The 22,162-nt window shown below is 40.7% G+C and overlaps 1 protein-coding gene across 2 annotated transcripts in view; it reads left to right on the top strand.

The window, feature by feature from the left end:
• The window catches only part of camkk1a (calcium/calmodulin-dependent protein kinase kinase 1, alpha a), a 63,562-nt gene extending 41,515 nt beyond the window's left edge, over window positions 1-22,047 (top strand). Inside the window, exons 6-17 of one of the 2 annotated variants that reach the window (XM_062405496.1) lie at window positions 119-252; window positions 4,077-4,113; window positions 4,482-4,503; window positions 6,141-6,229; window positions 8,322-8,521; window positions 10,255-10,308; window positions 10,622-10,695; window positions 13,837-13,924; window positions 15,481-15,609; window positions 17,186-17,289; window positions 18,742-18,789; window positions 19,135-22,047. In XM_062405496.1, coding sequence (XP_062261480.1) covers window positions 119-252; window positions 4,077-4,113; window positions 4,482-4,503; window positions 6,141-6,229; window positions 8,322-8,521; window positions 10,255-10,308; window positions 10,622-10,695; window positions 13,837-13,924; window positions 15,481-15,609; window positions 17,186-17,289; window positions 18,742-18,789; window positions 19,135-19,207 — 1,052 coding nt within the window. In that variant the 3' untranslated portion in view covers window positions 19,208-22,047. The remainder of the gene's footprint in view (window positions 1-118; window positions 253-4,076; window positions 4,114-4,481; window positions 4,504-6,140; window positions 6,230-8,321; window positions 8,522-10,254; window positions 10,309-10,621; window positions 10,696-13,836; window positions 13,925-15,480; window positions 15,610-17,185; window positions 17,290-18,741; window positions 18,790-19,134) is intronic. The other variant, XM_062405497.1, reaches the window with a different exon arrangement.
• Window positions 22,048-22,162: the final 115 nt, after the last annotated feature.

Below are 22,162 nucleotides of genomic sequence, written 5' to 3'. Positions count from 1 at the left end.
TTTCCTCTTTTCTATTTCTTCCTACCACATTAGAGAAACTCTGTGTTTATCAAGAGGACTTCTGATCAAATGAATCATTGAGCCACGTTGTGCTTGTGCTTCATGTGTTTTCCTGCAGGTCGCCCACCCCCACGAGGACCCAAGGCAGCCCAAGGGGAGCAGCCCAAAATCCTAGGACCCCTGGAGAGGGTCTACCAAGAGATCGCCATCCTTAAAAAACTGGACCACATCAACATTGTCAAACTGGTGGAGGTGAGAGTTTCTCTGTCAGTGTTTGTACTAACATGGATCCAACAAATTAGTCAAATGAGGTTTGAAAGTACTTTCATGTTTTGTCTATTTTTTATTATCAAACTGCCTATTTAGAATTGATGATCATTGTTCAAGGATACCTGGATGAGAATGAGTAACAGTTAATTAGCATTGTGAGCGGCAAAGTAGTAAGGACGGCAAGGTTATCTTTGAACATTTTAACAACCCATGAAATAAAGATTTTCTTTAATGCATTTGTCAGGAAATGTAATATTAAAACAACCAATTATGTTCTTCATCAACCAGCACAGTACCAGTGCAGTCATATTATAAAATGAGGCTAGATAAGTTTCTTACACATGAATTCCAATGAAAGTTTGTGTTTGTGTCTATCAGACTTAGTCAGAAGAGTTTTGTTAGTATCAAGGGTTTTACGTTTGTTGTTGAACAACCACAAAAACCTGAAAACAACAACCAACTGACTCAAAAAGACCTCAGAGAGAAGCAATCTGACTTCAAAGAGACACAAAACAACCACAACAAGATGCAAAACCAAAACAAACTGACACACAGCTATAACAAGGAAACGCAGCATGACTACAAAAAGATGCAAAACATTAAAAAAGTGACACACAACAATGACAAGGGGATGCAGAGCGCCTTCAAATTGATGCAAAACAACCGATAAGAGATGCAAAAAAACACAAAGCGACGCAAAACATTAACAAAAAGACGGCAAGTCAATGCAAAATACCTGGACAAGAGACATTTAATGACCAAAGTACAATACAGAATGCCTCGAAAAATTCCCAAATGACAACACAACCAGATGTTACATAAAGGCCTGTTGTTAGTAGTTGTTTGTGTCTCTTTTTGTGTCAGTCTGGATCTTTTGTCATGTTTGAGGGTTTTGTTACAGGACATACACTGTTCTGCCAGGAAATATGAGAAGAATTTTACCCTCCAGCACATCGATCACACTTCCTCCCACTGGAATTTCATCATATGCAGGTGACACATTCTGGAAAACCACAGCCTGTGAATTGATTCTCATATTTACCGCAGCCGGCACTCCCTCAAACTTAAGTCAAGACATTTCGAAGTTGGAATGATGGCGTTTTTTTTTGTTGGAGGCGGCTGTTTATGAAATACGATAGCCTGTTTTTGTAGATGGGATTCAAGATGCCTGCCGCTCCCCTGCGATATAATCAGAGCAATTTCGATCTTAGCCAGATGGCGGAGGGGAGAGGGGCGGCGGTGGCGGCCGCTGTTGCTGGGAGTGAAGCTCAGGGAGTCAGTCAGTAGAAAAGCTGCCTGGCTTGTTCTGGTGGAGAGAGTGCCAGCAGTGTGCCAGAGTTTTTAAATCAAATTTGAGCACTTCTGCTCCTCTGTGCTTGCTCCAGCAGAAAAAAAACACACACACACAGACACACACACACACTAATCTCTTCCCTTCTTTGTCCACCCTCACTCTCTCCACATAATGGGCGTGCGTAGGCACAGGGATGACACGCTCTCCCCCTCGCACCATCTATCTCTGTTCATCCGTTTAAATGGGCTTTGCCTGGGTAAGGATCACATTCATTACGGGCGTCCAACTGGTTCTTGCGAGGATTCAGTCCAGTCCATCTAATTATGAGCAGACATTTTCATTCATTTTGAAACCTAAGAGCCTGCGCTAAGTGGAACAGATTAAACCTGGTGAAAGTGATATGGTCATTTGTCGCAGATGGTTGGAAAGACACGGTAACAACCGGGCCCGTACTCGCATGCTCACATGTTTTCAAAGCGGACACTTAAAAATCCAGAGCTCAATTTATATCCTTTCCTCAGAAATCAAAGATCCCTTTAATGCATCTTACATCAATGCATTAGTCAAAATCTACAAATAAAAAATACTTTCTATGGTTTCCACTTAGCACAGACCAACTTATTTACAGTTAATGGATTTTATTTGTTTGTTCACTTTCAACAAAGAGAGAAAAACAATATGGTCAGTAGAGTACAAGACCTCCTGAGCAAACATTCAATTATTGACTGTTTAATGGATTGAAACTGACATTAGTCATGTTCCTGTTTCCTCAGACCCGATGTTCTGCCCTTGTTTTTCCACCACTGTGTCCTTGGCAAGCGTTAGCTCCACAGTGATCATTTAAAATCCCCAGGGTCTTGGATTTAGACAGATGAACCGTATGTCCTGCGGTTTGAGGTGTGAGCGGTTGCCTTTACGCAGTCCTGTGTGAAGACCTATTTTAATAACCTGGCTGTGGATGTATTATCCAGACAGGCAACTGCCCAGTGCCTTTAAACACACTGGGTCCCAGTTCAGGGGCCGTGTAGACCACGAAGGCGTAACCTTAATGAGAGGGTCTGGTGGTTCCGTGTTTGGCGTCCGAGATGGATCCACCTTTTGGAGCCTTCGATTCTCGGGCATGAAAGGACGAATTGTAAGGAACCTTCGTCATTGGACATTCTAGTCGCGCCGCTGGGATCTATTTAGCTTGTGTCATCTGGTTTGTTAATGTAGTTTCACATGTATGAAAATATCACAACTGAGGAATAATACTAATATACGTCATGGACCTTAAGTTAGGTGCTGCTTTGTGCTCTGAAGAAGTATTTGCTCCGCCTCTGATTTTTTCTTCTATTATGGCTTGATAATTAAACTTAATTTTGATATAAGACAAAGTGAGTAAATGCAAAATGCAGCTTTTGAATTAGAGATTTTCTGATACGATTTTTCCCTTCCACGATTCTGATACCTGAACTTTGGGTATTGGCTGACACCAAGAACTGATTTGATACAAGTGCAATTAAAAAAAGACTTACATAATGTATTTTAATAAAATGTTGCTAACCCTGTACAGACGGAATCAAACTGAAAAAGAACACACATGTATAAATCTGGGATTACATAATAACTTCCTTTGGAGCGGAGATGAAGAAGTGATTTCTGAAAAATAAAGTTTTATCTTGGTGAAAAATTACACTTTAATCTTTAAATTTAGATTTCCATAATTGTATTTCGATCTAATGCTGGTATTGTTCCATCTCCACTTTAAAAGATGATCCCATTTTTTGAAGATTAAGCGATTTCTCAAAACCTAAATCCCCCGGGTGAAAAATTAATGGTTCCAAGACCTAATAACTGTTTGTGTAATGAAATGTTTGTGATAAATTGTTTTAATTCATATTCACATTCAAGGGTTATCATTCAGAAACAGCTATTTCATAGCAGTTCAGGTTTTTTCCTTCAATAAATAAAATAATTAAAAAACTGCATGTTATGCTGACTTGGGTTTTTGAATAGTCTGATGATCTGAAACATCAAAGTGTGACAAATACAAAACAAATAGAACCAGGAAAGAGGCAAATCATTTTCCCAGTGCCGTATCTCTCCTGATCCTGGAGCAGTGTCCCCCTCTGTCGCAGCGCCTCTCAGACTGAACTCAGTGTTGTGCAGTGAGCAGCACAGACAGCTGCCGCGATGTCAGGTTTAAATAAGAGAGTGTTTCAGCTCAAACAGACAGAGATTTGAAATGTTCACTTAATTTTACTGAGGAGACTCCGACTGTATGACGGTGGATAACATCGTAATGGACACCTGTAACCATGGTAACTTAACTCTGCGGCCTCGAACTGACATCTATTCTCATTAACTGTACATAACATCGTTTGCAGAAGTCCCGGTTGAAAATTACCATCATTAGAGAATAAAGAAAAGGACAAAAGGTCTTCTGCCAGTTTTAGATTTTTCACTTCCTCCTGTAAGGACAAGGACCTTGACGGTTTCTCCATTCGTGACCATTGTGTTAATGTTGCAGGTGCTGGATGATCCCGCGGAGGACAACCTTCACATGGGTATGCAGATCTTCTATTCTTTGCTTTCTACATTCACCCTCTCTCAGTCGTTTGGCCCTTGACACACGTGCCACCAACCAAGGTTCACATAACTTATTCAGAATTCAGAACATCCCTCGCTCACCACCTCAGGGCTCATATTATGCAGGAATCCTCCATCAGCAGGGCCAGGTCACAGCTAAGACGGCAGTCAGTGTAACGCCTTAGGATGTCACGTTTAGGTAATTCAGTGCTTCTGATGATGAGCAACACTGAGGCTGGGATGTTGCCTCAGTGGCAGCAGTGGTCAAACCCTGCTGGATGAGTGAATGAATGAGTAAAATGTTGAATCTGTTCCCATTGCTCCCTCTCTCCCTTTTTCCTGACAGTGTTTGAGCTGATGCCTAAAGGGTGAGTAGAGAGCATGTCCTCTCCTTTTTTAATAATTCAAAGCTCATCCCACTGTTCATGCCACCTTCCCCTCTGCATTTCTGCATCTCTCCATCCCTGCCTGGGTTGTCAGCAGTGTTCCCCTCATTACTCCACAATGACACGGAATGGCTGTTTGTTCCATTCAAGGCTTCAAAGGGATTGATCATGTTCTTAAGTTTTCACAGTTATTACCTGTGGCTGCCGGCCCTGTCGCCGATTCAGGTCCTCATGCATCAGCTGCTCCTTCCTGCACCAGTAAAACATCTGTGATGATCTAATGACCTGAGACCTTCTCTTGTTCTAAATGAATGGAGCTGGTGTTATTTCACATATGTTTATAAACGTGCTCTGTTCGAAATGTGTTTGCTTTCTCATAATGAGTCTGCCCTGTTGTTCCCTATGGGAGGTAAATGATAGAAAGACTGAGCTGATTAATACAGCTTCTATTAATCTGTCATCTTCTGCTCATGAAAAGAGTTACTCGTTACTACTAATTATTTTACTGCTGCTTGACTAACAAGATGGTGCCACCAGTTGCTGTTTCTATTGACACACAACAACTGGTTCTACCACTTCTAACACACAGGACTAATAATTGTACTCTCTATATTCGTATTAGTTCCATGATCTTTTTTTCTGCTTCAGAAATCATCAGCCCTGCACCAGAGAACACTTTGTGACATTTTGTATTCATATATTTACAAACAGACTGCTTCCTTTTATGCCTTCCAGTATGAATACACATCTGTAGTGTATCATGCATAATTCAAGTTTTTTCTTCTCTGTTTTTTTTTTTCTATTTTAAAATGTATTAGAAGGTAAATTACCACAGGCTTTGGGAAATTGTGCAAAGGGGCATTTTTCATTTCTAAAGAGCTTCTGTTGACTAGACTGAGACACTTCAGAGTCTGGAACCTTTTACATGAGGCTGATTAATCACAAAGTTTGTCAGAAACTTTCACCACTAGAATAAATTATAAATGGACGGATTCTTCATCCTCTTTTTTCCCTTGTACAGTTACACTGTGCTTTAATCTAGTTTATTAACCAAAATAATTTAATAAATACTGAGCTCAGATGTTCTTAACCTATGTTTTATTCAATTGATCAGTATTTTTGTGTGTCAGGTAACGGGTCAAAGGCACGGAATAGCATCACAAGAGACGTGAAAGTCTGCAACTAGCAATTATTTTCAGTTCCATGGGAATTTTTTTTTTCATGAACCTGCAGTTCATTGTCAAATGTTTAAAATGTCGGAGAAAATTAGAAAATGGCCAATATTTATCCCTGAAGCCCAAGTGAAGATTTTCTTCTTTTATCCGACCATAACTGAAAAACTATGTAGTGACGCAAAAACATAACAAAATCTTACAAAAAGATACTGAGTTGTTGTGTTTCCAATTCACACAAACACAAAGATGGATTTTCACTGTGGTCAGTCTGTGATTATTGATCAAATATTAGTTTGATCAGAGTTATTAGTGTCTGACTCTTTACAGATGTGTGTACTGCTTCACCGTGTTTGTTTGTTTGTGTGTGTGTGTATGTGTGGGTGTGTACATGTGTTTATGTGTGTGTCTTTTCCATACTGCCTGTCTGCCTGCATGGATTTCAAGTCCAGTGATGGAAGTGCCCACAGACGATGCTTTTTCAGAGGAGCAGGCGAGGTTATACTTCAGAGACATCATCCTGGGTATAGAATACTGTGAGTATCTTCTGCATGGAGGCGTCATGAAGGGTTTGCCCATATTATGGTCGTATTTTCCTTTTTCATCATGAGGAACAAAGTGTTCCTCAGACCATCTCTCTCCATGCCCCTGGGGTGTGGCTGCAGTTGAGTGCCGTCCACATCATCAGTATCGAAGCCTCTGCTCAGTGACATTTACTTTTTTTTTTTTCCTCAAGCTGTGGCCTCATTCTCTGTACTCGATCCATTTCACTGGGCCATGCTTCTAATGATTAGAGATTAATGCTGCCTCCTTCTGAGCTCTGACGTTCAGAGTTTCACTCTGCGCTTTGGGAGTCAGGCGTCACTCAGATTTGAGACACAGTTACAATTCCTGTTATATAAAATATAAGTGCAAAAAAGATTTTATTTGATACCATTTTTAATACATTTTAGATTTTTCCTATTATTGTACACTGTGTGTTGTTAGCCTTTTTTGTGTGACTTGTCTGTTTGATTGTGGTTGTGAAGAAGTTGCATTAATAACCAACAGTTCTTAAGAAATAACGACAAAAGTTATTCTTCATCAACTAACTGCACAGACCCAGTAACAAAACCTCTTGATCTAAAAGTTAGGAGCCTGTGTTATACAGCTAGTCTTGTTTAAGGTGACATCTGAGAAAATCTTTCATAGAAACCTTTACTGATTCCTTAAAACCAGGGAAGACAAATACAATGTTATATTTCTTAATAGGAAAATTAAAACACGTTTTGATTTAACTGTTAACAGGCGATGTTTTCGGTAAATCATTATGCAATTTCTTCACAAGCCTATTTTATGATTACTTATATATGTAATCTCAAACATTTCTGTAGCTCACATTTTTTCTTTAATTGAAGTATTATTAAAGCAAACCATAATTGTATTGCCAGGGCCTTGAATAGGTCAGGAGCCCTGTGTTTTTAAAAAGACCTCTTCAGACATGAAGGCCCCACTTATCCAATCAGTCAAGTGTCCAGGTCTTAGCTGCAGACAGCTGTTAATTACAATTTAAATATCAAAACTGCTCTCAACATTTTTGGCTTGTGACACTGGGGTCTGCTCCAAGTTCTCTAAACCTCAGTTAGTTTAATTTAGATTAGCCCAAGTGACACGGTCTCTTCAAAAGTTAGTTGTCTACACTTTTTGTTATAGATGGGTTAGTGCATCAGCAGCATCTTCCTGTAGTTCAGTCGCTTGTTTCCTTGGTCCAAAGATAAAGAGTGGAACCTTTGTGAAGATGCTACTGATACACTACTCCATTTGACACGTGTAGACAACCTTATTTTGAAATCAAATGAATCCAAGTGTGAGAGGTCCCGTGAAGGGAGGAAGGAGCAGTATTAAGAGGAGGGGGCTAAGCAGCTCTGACCTTTCTCCTCAGCTGAGGGATTGTGTGTGTACTTTGACACAGACCGCCTCCTTCACTCCTCTTTAGTTGTCATGGGTACATCCTTACAACAGGAGTCGGCCCTTATGTGATGAGACACGTGTCACTCAGAACTGAAGAAGAGGCCTCTGGGAGCAGAGATCAAACACCTTCAAATGTCCACTACCAAGTACCTATTCACTGTAGGTTTTAATTACACAAAGATATTACTGACTCCTGTAGAAACTTCTTGCTACGAGACATGATGATTTTCACTATCAAATGTTGAACTGTCCCAGAATCACATTTTCACTAAACTATGATAAAGATCAAAATAATTCACAATATCAGTCGAGAAAAATGTGATTGATAATTTTACTATAATATTAACCCAAGTATTGTAATTTATGAGGAATACATTTTATTATTAATTATTAGAAGTATTAGTAGTTGTTTATATTAGCATTGAATAATATTAAACCATGCATGGGTTTCACATATGCTCTTCTTCAACATTCAGCACATTCGACATGGGCACAAACACACACACACGTAATATTATCATGCACGTATTATTTTCAAGATATTAACATTTCATTTTTTTAAAGCCCCAGGTTTCATCCATATTTTCCCAGAGTATAAACTTTTTCAAATTTACTCATCAGGTTTTATTACAGCAGCTCTAAACACCTGCTGAACAATGACCTCTTGCTCATCCTCAGTGCACTATCAGAAGATTGTCCACCGGGACATCAAGCCCTCCAACTTGTTGCTGGGGGACGACGGCCACGTGAAGATTGCAGACTTTGGGGTCAGCAACCAGTTTGAGGGCAACGATGCTTTGCTGTCCAGTACAGCCGGCACTCCAGCCTTCATGGCCCCAGAGACGCTGTCAGACCAGCGCAAGAGCTTCAGTGGAAAGGTGAATTACAGTCTGAGCTGCTGATTTGAAAAAGAGAACCAGTAAACCAAGACCTTTGCTGACCTGTTAATGTCAGACGCAGATTGTCTTTGTCAGCAGTTTCCTCGTTAGCTGCTATTTACGAGTGGATTCCTACTGAAAACCAAACAAAGGCATTAGCAGAGTAAAGAAGGGGAGCTAAGCTAACAGGTTTGCGTACATGTTGCGTACATACATACATTGGCGGATGTGGCTGAAGGTCGGCAGTTCGATCGCCAGTCTGACCCATCTGCATGCCGAAGTGTCCTTGGGCAAGATGCTGAACCCTGAATGGCCCCCCATAGAATAACAAAGTGATACCATTAGATGCACTGTATGAATGTGTGTGTGAATGGGTGAATGTAAAACTGTAGTGTAAAGCGCTTTGAGTGGTCATCAAGACTAGAAAAGCACTATATAAATACAAAACCAAAACCATGTTATTGAGGAGGGGAAAGATTCACATCATTATACTGCGCTGCTACTTTGACAGTCAAAGCAATGATCAGTCATGTTGTTCCAGGTCAATCTACACTTCTGCAATGCCGATACAGCAAATCCTCATTATTTCACTGTCTGACTGATGAATTAACACCAGCTGAGTGTTGGAGATTCCTCATTGGCTGCCACTCTTGAGATAAATTGGGGTTTTGCCACCGTGGCACCTTTTTGTGCTAGATTTACCAACTTGTCACATTCCTTTTTGTTCTGTCTTCAAAAGCACCTAGCAACAAATCTGTCAAAGAACTTTTCAACAAAACTAATTTCTACAGGAGAGAGTTGTCGGAACTGCTGCGTTGGCACAAGGCCTTCTGTCCACAGCCAAATCCATGCACACATTGCCATAACACTGTTGAAGCCGGGTGCATCATTGAGGCGGGGCGGAGTCTAGTCGAACAGTGGATGCTATTTTAATTTTGGAATGTTCATGCGGGTGCTGGTCTCTGTATTGGAGAAAGAAATTCCTTCGGGTGGGTGCTGGGTGGATGAGTCAAACATACGTGGGGATGAGGATGATGTCAGAGCCGATCAGAGCATCTCTACAATATATGGTCCAGCCATACACAAGGTTTTTACCATAGACTGTATATAAAGATGGATGAAGCTATTGATCGCCCCCTCGTGGCTGGCTGCAGTATGTTTTTGTGCAGTATGAGTGGCGTTTTGAGGCTCGTGTTCCCAAATGTACCTGCTGATTTATGAAAGATTAAAACAAAGGCTGAGCTCTCAACCCCCTGACATGCTATTCATCTCAGTTAAAGTCATGTTCCTTTCTACAGCTGTCATCACCAAAGGCATACAGATGGATCTGCTCCAGGACTGAACCTGCATTTGCATAATAAAAGGGCCAAAATAGAATATTTGATTGCAGACAAAACACTATCCAGGTGTTAGGGTCGAGTATTTCCTGGAGCTTTGAAGTTGGACTTTTTCACTTGTTAGTCTTGCATTCATCTTGATTCAGATTTGTTCAAGCCTCAGAGAACTTCCTGTCCACTATTCACCAACATTTGTGATTCTGTGAAATATTGAATACTCCAGGAGTACTTTGGGCCATTAGAACATGCTATACAGGTTACAGAAAATGAGCTCATGGTCAGAAAATTTCTCGTAAATCACGGTCGATAGCGATTAAATGTGACTGTGATGTTTTTTTTATAAAAGTTGATGTTTGGACCGTTTATGATCTCACTGTGTCACTTTAAACATCACAGGCTCTGGACGTGTGGGCCATGGGAGTCACTCTCTACTGTTTCGTCTTTGGAAAGGCAAGTCTGCACATTTTCTCTCCCTCAGTCACTTATCACTATCTGCTTCACACACTGTAAAGGCTGGAAAGTGTTCATTGTAACAGGGCTTGTTAGCAGCACACAGGGACACTTTCAGCGGGGATACTATCAATTACCAATTTTTTTAACGTGTGACTCTGCACCAGTTTATTGGCATAATTAATTTTAATGCAGACCACAAGCTGCTGTTATTTGCCTTGCTTGTCTCCGGGCATGCAGTTTTTCTTCTGGCAAAGTAGTAACTCAATGTTCCTGCTTTTGTTTTTCACTCTCTCTTCTGCTCCATATGCAGTGTCCGTTTATCGACGAGTACATATTGGCCTTGCACAACAAGATCAGGACCAGGCTCGTGGATTTCCCAGAAGTGTAAGTCCATCTCCTGCATCCGTCTCGCTCCTCCGCTTGATTAAAAGAGACAGCAGTGACGTGACAGCCAAGCGGCCGCAGCTCTATCCATCTCATTTTTCATTCTCGGTTCCAGATAAAAATTACACTTCCAGAAAAACTAAGTAGCTCAGCACAGCAGTCGGCGCCAGCACACAGTAAATGTCACCTGCCTGTGATCAAAACAAGCACTGGAGAGAGAGAGAAAACAAACAGGGGCAGCAGCAGCCTGGACACATACAAGCTGCTGGGCCTCCCCTATCTCCCATCCACCCGAAAGGTTAAAGATAAACATGGAGATCTATGTTGAAAAGGTGGAGTGAGAAGAGGTGATAAAAAAAGAAGCCAGGAAGAGCCGTGGTGATAGACTTAAGTATAAACACAGCACGGGTGAGGGGGCCCTGAGTGGCAGTTGGAGGATGTGTCAGTAAAGGGTGTTGTGTCCTTAATGACTGTAAAGTGGCTTCGCCCACAGGCTCAAGAGACTGCGTGCTGTGCCCACAACTTCTTCACTAAACACCACCCTCCTAACACAACAGCTAATGAAATCACATAATGAAATCATCTCCACGCTGCACCAATCGACGACAGCTGTACACCCCTGTCAGCTCTGACAGGGTCATTTCACTATGGGTACAGTGCATGTAATGTCGCTATACTGTTACCATTTTGATCACACAAACTTTTACAGAGATAGTAAATAGATAATAGTAATAATAGATCCTTTAATTCTACCATGCCTCCCTCATAGATCTTGTCAGATGCATTCCAGAGCACCTACATTAAACAAAACCATTTATTTCTATCTTCTGACATGTTTCAAAATATGTTTCACTTGGAAAGCACTTTGTGCTCAAACTTGAAAAGTAAATGAATTGAATACTATTATTATTTTTATTTTGTATTATTATTTACTGTTGTGGCAGGTAGTAGTATTTCAAGATTGTTTTTCTATTATTATTTTTGATCATTTCAACAGTTTTTCAAGTAATTATAACTATCTGTAAGCTAGGGCTGGATGACATGGCTACAAATTATATCAAGATAAAAAATATTATGAGGAAATATTAATAATTAACATGATAATGCCATGTCACTATTTGTTTTTGCTCTCTCCTTGACAAACAGAAAATGACAAACACTTGAAAAAAACAGCTAAACATTTTACAAATCTGTGGTGGATCAATTTTGTGTTAAACCTCCTCACTGTGCTTGTACAGTACAAGCTTTATATAGTTATGTATTGAACCTTTGTTATATTGCTATTGATGAAAATCATATGACTGCATGGATCAGGACAGTAAATGAAGAAAAGCTATTTAATATTTGAAATTGTTATGTGGTAAAAATGTTATTAGGCTGCAGGCTTCAAGGCTACCATCAAGGTCCAACAAGGATAAACATGTATACATGTAATAGCCCTCCATCACAACCCAATACGATTTGAATAATTAATCCTGGTTAAACATGAGGGTTGCTATTAAGTCTTAACAACTGTAGCAAAGTACAAACAGTTTGGATGAAGGAAATGTCCTCTGATTCCAGTGCCACCTGTTCTACTGGTAGCTGTCCTCAAAACACCACAAGCTACTGTATATGTAATGGTTTACAGGGATTATCTAACTTTAAGTGCAGATCATGATCTCACATCAAGGATTATTTTAATGCACATCTCAGAAGGTGACTTTAAACACCCCTTGCAGTAAACTCTTGTTTACCCTGTGTGGGAAAATTTGGAGAAGACGTGATTACAGGGAGCAATACGTCATCCAATTCAAAATCTAAATCCTTTTGCGGTTTGACTAAAAGTCTGTACATGTTTGAATAAGTCAGTTTCCACCACTGAGCACTATTTAATTTGACAATTTGACTGTTGGTTAATTCAGACCCTTCAGACTGTCACTGCGCTGTCAGTCTGCTCCCATCCATCAGCGACAGGTTGGACTGAACCAACTCAAAGCTCTAAATGTGTGATCGTTTTTAATTGCTCATGTCTGTCACTTGCTGAAAATAGAATAACGATAATTTGTTCTGGCCGCTCGAATGTCATCACCTGGCTGAAGGGACTGTGTGATGGTAGATTTATCTTTTTAAAGACAAATAGTGGGTGATCAAATACCACCACATTGCAGCCTCTCAGTTGAAGACGCTCCGTTTGCTGCATCACTGATTAAAGCTTCGTTCACAACTTTTCATGATAAGAACTCCCATCATGCATTGTGCCCGACATTGCCTCTATATACCCAAAACATTGAAAAAGCTAAGTTTATGTAAGATATTTCCCCAATAGTTTTATTTACAATATCAATATATGCTATAAGGCACATTATTCATCAACATCTTAAATATTTTAAAGAAAACTACATTACCTATTCAAAGATATCCATCTGTGGAGGTTGTCTAAGATGTTTGTCATTTAACCTCAGGGCCACCATATGGGATATATGTTTATGTATATTGTGTATTTATTTGTTATACATTATAGTTATCTATATAAATATGTTATTTATACGTTAGCATCATACCATCATACACTGCTGAAATTAAAATGTGTGTGGCTGCTGCCTTTGCTGCTCATGACTGACTGACTCACCCTAAATTCTTGGTACTTAAGAAGGTCTCTGAATAGCACTTATTTTGAGCCTTCTGATAAATAAAATTTGAGGTATTTTGATTAAAACCTATCTATGGTATTTTATGTAATTGCTATGATGTGAGAAATTCTTCAAAAAAAATGCTCAGAATCATTTGTTTTTATATTTATTACAAATCAATTAGTTTTGTGCATCTGCTTTTTTCCCAAACCCGAACATAGCTTGCTCCACAAACCAAAGGTATTCACTTAAGTGTTGATGAAACCAGAACAAATTCACATTTAAAAAGCTGAAATCAAAGAATATTCAACTCTTTTCATTTAAATAACACTAACACTAACAAATATGAATCGACACAATTTGTTGTCCCCTGGTGAAGTTGTTTACTGAATGATTAAATCGTTTAAATGTTGCAGTCCGACTCAGAGTGCATGAAACAATCAGGGATAATGATCTTGATGCCTGTGGTGTTGATTATCTTAACCCTCATTCTAAATGATCTGTATCTTTTATCTTGTGTTTCATGCAGACCAAAGATCAGTGAAGAGCTGCGGACTCTGATCTTGCGGATGCTGGACAAGAACCCAGACTCCAGGATCACCATCCCTGAGATCAAGGTAACGTGTAGAGAGCAGAGGAGTTGGGATACGACCCCCTGGGCTTCGTGACAGGCAGCAAGCGTGAGCCTGATCGTTACAAAGAGGAGTTTTAGTGATTTCACAGGCCCGGGCATCTCTCTGCACCTATTGGCTTGTGAGGCTCTGACGTGGTGGCAGGGTTCTTTAGACATGCTGTGTCGCCGCAGGGCAGGATGAAGCCTGTTTGTCACGGTGGAGGAGCGGGCTGAAAGTGGGTCCGTCAGTGCCAGAGAGGCAGGGAGGTCCTGGACCTGCAGCCATGAACAGAAGACTGTCCCTCCTCTCCCCCACCGTGTGTTTCCATGATACACACTAATCATGTCGAGTTGATTTCTCACTAAAGACAAAACCTTCCAATCAATTGAGATTGGTAGATTATTATAGCATAGTGTACTACTTGATTTTTGAATTCTTTATAAATGGCCTGTATTTATATAGATCTTTTCTAGTCTTGATGGCCACAGAAAGCGCTTTACAGCACAGTCGAGCCCCTGAGCCACAGCTGCCCCTTTGTCAACTACCGCTTCATCAACGTGTATTGAAGCTCACAGATCTGAAGCTCACCGATCTTCTGGTCTCTTCCTTGTTTAATGGACATTTTCATTGGTGTGGGTTTTTCTTTCAACAGCCTGGTCTTTGAGTTTCAGAGCAGGACTTGTTGGTTTTTACATCCATGATTTTGTTATGTATATATATATATATTTGTATTTATTATTTTTCACACTAACTTTGAGCCGACAGTCAAATGTATGATGTTCAGGTCAGTCGGGACATTAGATTTGTCAACCCTTCACCTGAAATTAATAAGTACTGCTCTCAAACGGAAAGACAATGCTCTAGCACAAAGCGCCCACAGATTAATGGACATTGAACAGGGCGGCGCGGTGGTGCAGCGATGAGCACCATCACCTCACAGCTTCTCTTCACAGCAAGAAGGTTTCGTTTACAAACCCTATTGACAACTCTCAATTGCCCATAGCTACAAACACAAGCATAATTGTCTGTCTGTTGCCACCATGTGTCAGTGCTGTGATATCGCTGGCAGCCTGTTGTGGCTGGGACCTGCTCAAAAGGAGAAGCGGTAAAGCTACTGGGTGGATGATGAGGATGATGATGAGGAAGAAAAGTTAATTCTCAGAATCATCATCATTTTGAAGGAGTAGTGATCTTAATTGTGTTCTGCGTTTTCTTGTCAAAATGCTTATTGTGTAGTCATGTTAGAATTCTGAATATAATAAGTTTAAATACATCAGTGAGCCATTACACTGGGTGACAAGTTCCTTCATGATGATGAATATGGATACTCTAGTTTCTTGTGTCAATCACTGATTGGACGTCCTGCAACAAATCTGCAGCAGAGAAAAATATAAGAAAATATAGATCTGCAGCTTTACACAATAGAAAAATCAGTCTTAATTTGATCAATAATGAAGTAACAAATATAAACTGAGTCCCTTTGACCCTTCAGCAGCATGTATGTGGTCGGGTCAGGTTGTCACGTTCAGTCACATATATTTGTGTGTTTGTGTGTTTAGTTGGACCAGTGGGTGACCCAGGGAGGCAGCGACCCCTTGCCCCTAGAGGAGGAGCACTGCTCTGTGGTGGAGGTGACAGAGGAGGACATCCAGAATTCAGTCAAGTTTGTCCCCAGCCTCTCTGCAGTGGTAAGAGGCGGCCGAGTGTCCTACGTCCACCGAGCACCGTTGTGTCAACACTGAAACAGTCTGCAGCACTGAGTGGTAGCTGTCCCTCAATAGCTGCATTATTGTGTTCACCATAAATGGGACAGAATAACAAGCAGCACAGAGACCAACAGTACAACAAAGCCTTGTTTAGGTAAAGCTTGTGTCCTAAGCTGCATTCAGACATGCGTGTAAGTCCAGATATTATCCTGAAATATTCTGGAGCATCTGTATGTGAGAACAAAAATGTCCTCATAACTTTCTCCTGACATTGTCCAAAAAAATATTCACATCGAGCGAGTGGTCGTGTTGATGGGGACTCTTGAACAATACAAATATCCCAGGATGTAAATGAGGTGCCATACACATCGGGCATTTTTAGACACTCATTGCTCAACTATTCAAAACATTCAGACATAGTTGGGTTTAAAGCTGCTTTCAGACATGCATTGTCCCCCTGATAATCTCCTGCTTTATCATTGAGTCAATTGCTCCGGACTTTCTCTGGAGTTCCTCCTGCAAGCACCCTAATAAGAACTCATGAGAATGTCTGAATGAAGCCACAAGAAGTTTGAAGAAATTACAAGCAAGTGAAAAATAGGAAAAACTAACAAAGAATTCAAATTTGAAAGACTTAAGATTTGAAAGGTTTTGGTGACACTGGTTTTGATGTGTGCTGTAAACAGACACAGTCCGCAGTATTTATGTCCTGCCTCTTGTAGGCTCTTCCAAGGTGCCACCATCTGGCCCAATTTACATTACATTTTATTTTCTAAGCTTTTTTGAAGAACACAATGTGTGTGAACAAGGATACATTTTCAAAATATATTCATCGATGTGTGTCTTTGCTCAAAGTTCACCTTCTGAATCAGGGGTTGTGCATGGATGTTGGACATAGAATTGTGTACATTTTGGCTCCTTTACCGCCCTGTGCTGTTTGCCTGCTGCACAGTAACATCAGTGTTTATGAAGATGCCTCTGTTCACTGTTAAAGCAGATCAGAAACTGGGCATGAGCCAGATGTTATTTGTTAACAGCAGCTTTTAACTGGAGTGCTCACAGGAAAAGCTTCAGTCAGGACAAACTGTGTCAATACATTAATACAGAATAAAAGCTGTTCTTACGGAGACACACTGATTGAATCTGTTGACCTGTTGGTGGTTTGGTGTGAAGCCTCTGTCAGAGGTCACCATGTCACACACTTAAGCTCTAAACACAAATTACATTGATCACGAAAGCATTGACCTTATTGACATAAACACACAGTCCTTTCTTTCCTTAAAACATGCGTTTCTACCTCACCTGATTCTGCACAATCTCAGATCGCTACACCCAAGAATCAAATTACACACTCTTAGCTATTACATATATTTCCCATTTTCTCCCTGTGAATGACTTGAGATTCACACAGTTTCTGGCTCAGAAAACCAGCCCATGTGTTGTTCTCCCTGCTAGGAGTCAGGTATTCTGCTCTTTTATGTATTCTCTGCACAAGCACCGCACAACAAAGCGGGCCTTGTGCGCGTTTGTAACCATTGTGTGTTTGTGAATGTTTCAGATCTTGGTGAAGGCCATGCTGAGGAAGCGCTCCTTCAGTAACCCCTTCGAATGCCCGAGCAGGAGAGAGGAGCGCTCCATGTCTGCACCTGGCAGCCTGCTCATGTAAGCTCCAGTCCACACATCCTTTCAGATCTAATGCCTGAGGAGAAAAGTCCAATAAAACCACAGAGGTTCGATCTTATTGTTGAGGTTACACAGATTGATACCTCACACCTGTCTCCTCTCTCTGCTGCATCTGGTTAACTAGCGCTCATCCCCGCGATGGCAGCAACTGCTTTTTGTTGCCATAGCACCATAATTCATTCTTTCATTGTATGCGGTGGAGCTTACAGCTTTTCTAAGTGTTTCTTTCTGTGTTGCTCTCAGCTTTGAATGGAGGAAGGGTTTGCGGAGAAAAAGAATGATACAGATCCTTCAGAGCCTCGGGCTGACCTTGGAAAGTCTTATCCCATCATGCTGTTTTAATATATATATGCAGTCAAAGGCAGATCAGAGCAAGTCTAGCTGTTCCCTGCTGTACTTCAGCTGCCCTCTGGACAGTGTAATCCATGATTAGTGTCCACAAAAATGGACGACTGTGGCTTTTTTTTCTTTGAGGATTTCTCTATCTAGCACCAGGTTTTCCCCTGCTACACTCAGAGCCCATAGTTGCTATTTAGTTTCTTCAGGGGACATGAATCAATACTGCCCCCTGTTGGATAATGAAGAATTTGAATGATTTACTGGTAGCACCAAGTAATTTCCTTTTTGTGATAGAATGCCCCTGGATTTATGGGACATTCTAGAGGCGATTAAAGAGAGTGATCTGATCAACACTGCAAATAATTATTATTGGTGTTATGGTTTTAGTATTACACCTGTTTAATGCTGTGAAATTCTAAAGAGACTATTTTAAATAAGAATGCTCAGCTGAGACCAAAATATCAGACTTTAATCCCCAAAAAACCTTGTTCTAAATTTTACATAATGCTACTCGATAGATAAGATAATGCTTGATTAGTTCCAATCTGGGGAAATGGCCAAGATAGAATCTTGCGCTATATTTACCCTGCCTTAATCATGTTGTTGATGACAATCCCTGATGGTTTCCTATCATCTCTTTGTAATGCAAAAAAGTAGTTTTCCCGAAAATGCCAAAGAACATATACAAGAATAGCTCACTCTTTTCTATAACTCCTGCCAAGAAAACAATTTTCTTAAGCCGGAAATCAAAAAGCTCCCAAAATGCTAACCACGGCTGAACCTCTTTTCAGGATATATAAAATGCCTAGGGTAGGTCCATTCTTGTGCCAGTTGCAACGTTTGAAAATAAAGTTGTCAAAATCCCCAACTTATAGAAAGGTGCATTGGTATGAAGCAGGACAAAGTTCAACATTTAAGAAACAGTAACTTAAGCATTTAATCAAATATCCAAATGATGACATCATCCTGAGGAGGTGGACTGTGGAGGTGGAGGATGTCTTTTCCAGCAGTGACCACGCCTCTGACCTCCTGAGGTGACCTCCGCCCTCTCACCTGTGACTTTTCCCATCTTTTTCTCTCACTCTGCTGCAGGGACTCGTGGCCCTTCCGGCCCTCTTTAAAACTCCATCCCTCTCTCAGGTAAAACTCTGTCTGGCTTGCTGTCTGTCCAACGTCTACCAGCCGCTGCGTCTGCCATCCTCTTAGACTCCTCCCCTTGCCATCAGCTTATCCACCATCATGAGAAGTGATGGATGCGGATCCTCTCCCATTCTGTAATTTTCCTCATCTCCCTGCTACTGCCATTTTACGCTGTTATATTTTTAACCTTCATCATGTTACAAAAAAAGGGGGAAGAACCTGCCTAACCTTGTCAAAGTGTCATCACTTGGATCTCTCTCCTCGCCGCGGTCCTCCAGCTTCACATTCCCGGAAAGACAAAATGTTGATATTGACGTTCTCTCCCTTTTTCATTTCTTTTCTCAGAAAGGGAAGCACAGGTGACGGACCCAGAGAGGGAGAGCTGGAGGACCTGCATGAGGACGAGCCCTCGCCTTGAGTCTGCCGTCCACAGAACTCCGTCCTCTTTACATCCCCGTGCTTGGACTACTGTTTGCTCACCTCTCACACTCAGGCTTGCTTTGTTTTGTTTTTTTGCTTCCAGTCGATCCTTTCTTATTCCCCCAGTTTCCTTCTTCACTGTGGAGTCTCCCGGCACTAAGTGTGATCGTCTTACCTGCTTAACCACTATCGGCAATGCAATGGATAAACCGACGAGGGGAGCTCTGATAATTTTCTGGATCAGAGTATTGTGTTGCAGAAAAGGACAAGGAAATGTTTGTTCACTTGCATTAAACTGTTTTGTGGTGGGGGGGACTTCTACTTTACACCCCATCTTCACTCATAGTCAACCCATTGAAGAGACGAGAAACTCATCACAGACTTCAGCATGTAAATGACACTATACCGTCTCTTCATTGGCGTACATGGCTTTTGATTTCTGATCAGTGATCGGCCATTTGTAATATTGTACAAAGATGTCTTAAAGTAACTTCAGTGTTATCGTCTTACACCCTCGTTATGTTTGTGCCATCAGTAGCTTTTATTTTGTAGGCCGAATTACTTCCTGTGCTGCCTTCATAGTCCCAGTTGGAAGGGGACCACACACACACACCAGGCCTCAGCTTTGTTTGAACACATTTCAGTGTGACGTTTCCTGCTGTCAATGTGTGTAACTATTACTATTCTGATTATCATTTTCTCTTCAAATCTATTGTGATTATCTGAGTTTGGTTCTCGAACACTGTTATAAGAAACTACAACATCACACACTACTGATTGATGTGAGGTCATAGTGACAGAGAATAGAGCACATCAAGATGCCTGTTGTTTGAGGACGAGAGGGAACAGGAAGGGATTAGAAACCACCCACACTGCCCTGACTCCAGTTTATTCCAACGCCTAATTGTCCAGTGCAGCATCATCCACGTGAAGTGACTGTTCAGAAACATCTAGGACATCTGGGAGGGTGGGGGGGAGGTCATTAATGTTACTGTTAAGAAGGGAAGGGTAGTCCTAGTTGAGAAGGGTCTCTTTATTATAAACACCCCAAATATACTCTTGTCAGTTCGTTGTGAGAATGATTTCAACAGATTTAATCAATAGTCACACATGATGGCTCTGGTGTTCACAGTCATTAAAGTATGTTTATCATGTGCAGGACAACAACCGTTAAATGAGATCACACTAGAATATATTTATTCCTTTTCAGTTACTACCTTGTTTGGCATTCGAGTTGGTTGGCTAACTCTTAGGGTAGGTTGTGTTAGTTTTTTCTGAACCGACTCAACCCAGCTGAGAACATTTCTGCCACCATAGCAGCTCTGCCTCAGATAACCTATTTGTATTATTTATATATCTCAATTTGTCCCCTTTTTTTTTTTTTTGCTGGTCTTGCACATTACCCCCTCGGGGGAAAAACAGTTTGGATCTAAACACTCGAACTACAGTGAGAAAGGAGCATCTCAATGTTATGATAAGGTCCGGGCTGCCAACAATAACAGCAGCAGAAACAAGCTGATCGGAGACAGGCAGCACAGCGCTTCACTTTCCCTCTCTTAGCCTGGTTCTCGGTAGCCTCCAGTGCAGCACATTAACTCAAGTGCAGAGACTAGAGATGGCGTGGTGCGGTCTGAAGTGGAAATGTATTTCACGTGATGTTAGTGTCCATGTTTCTGGGTTTGTGCTCATAGAGACAGTGACCTAATTGCAAAATCTAAAATCATGTGGCTCCTGGGGAATGTAGATCTTTATATAATTTTTACTTTTATTGTTCAGGAGAACAGTTGACGCATGCATATCAATGTCTAAAATGTCTTTGTGTGACTTTGTGTCAGAGGATTGTGCTCCTCTTTTGTGTTTTCCTGTCTGTGCTGAGGATCAGGTGCAGTGAGTGACAGCAGGGAGGTGTACTGTGTTTGCAGAGTAACCTTCAATGAAGGGCTGATCAAACCAAAAAGTAAAAGATGTTGAAATGTTTGTTTTATTTGCTTTAATGCTGTGCAACACTTATCTTTTTTATTTATTTTTTACGTAGATGTGTCCAGCTTTACATTGTGTGTGTGTGTTTGTGTGTGTTTGAGGTGCATTATAAATAATCATCTGTGTATTATTGGCTCATGTCAGAGGATTCCGGCCAATCATCTTTTTGTGCATGCTTTAGTTGTTCTTGCTAAAACATCACTTATATTTAAATGTTTGCACTTTTCCCACTTACACATAAATGTTGAAATTACTGCTTCTACTGGTGCCTGCCAGCCACGACACACTGTACAGTAATTAATCCAGAGAAAATACTGTGTTCACCTGTAAAAGACCATATTTACTGTGTATTTGTATGTTCTCATAATCTCCTGTGCTCTTTGATGCGTCACTCTCTGCATGTCACAGAGCTGCTGCTTGGTTTTTGAGAATTTTTACAAAATGAAACTCAAAATACGTTTCTAAAACTTCTTTTCTTGCCTGCGCTGAATCGGCTTCAGCAACTGGACTGGTTTTGAATAAACTGGTTTGGGTTTGCATATCTGCATGATGACAGAATTGGGGAAGTTGTACAACTCTGGAGCTTGCTGGGTTTTACTTCTGAAATGATCCATAACACCAAAGTACTGAAAGAGCCAGGTTCAGAGCTCAGGAGCGGTCTTTTCAATCAGCCAGCCAACAATTATTTTATCGTATATTAATACCTCAAATATCATGAATCACAATTTGAAGAAATTTAAACAAGAAGACAATGCTTTTTTTTTCCTTTTTTTTTTTTTTACCATTTATAAGGCCTATTCATTTGTTTGCGTTCATTCCTGAACTGAAATATATGAGCAAAAAAGTTTTCCACCTTAAGAGCTGTCCTGACTTTTTCTTTTGGTAACATATCAAAATGAATCTGAATTGTTGTTAGCCAAAAGTTCATGTTTTTTTTTTTTATAGGAAAACCATTCATACTTCAAGAACTACT

Source organism: Platichthys flesus, chromosome 15 (assembly GCF_949316205.1).
Source record: "Platichthys flesus chromosome 15, fPlaFle2.1, whole genome shotgun sequence".
NCBI classification, from domain to species: domain Eukaryota; kingdom Metazoa; phylum Chordata; class Actinopteri; order Pleuronectiformes; family Pleuronectidae; genus Platichthys; species Platichthys flesus.
The sequence above is the reverse complement of the archived record's forward strand: the minus strand, read 5'-3'. Positions and strand labels throughout refer to the sequence as shown.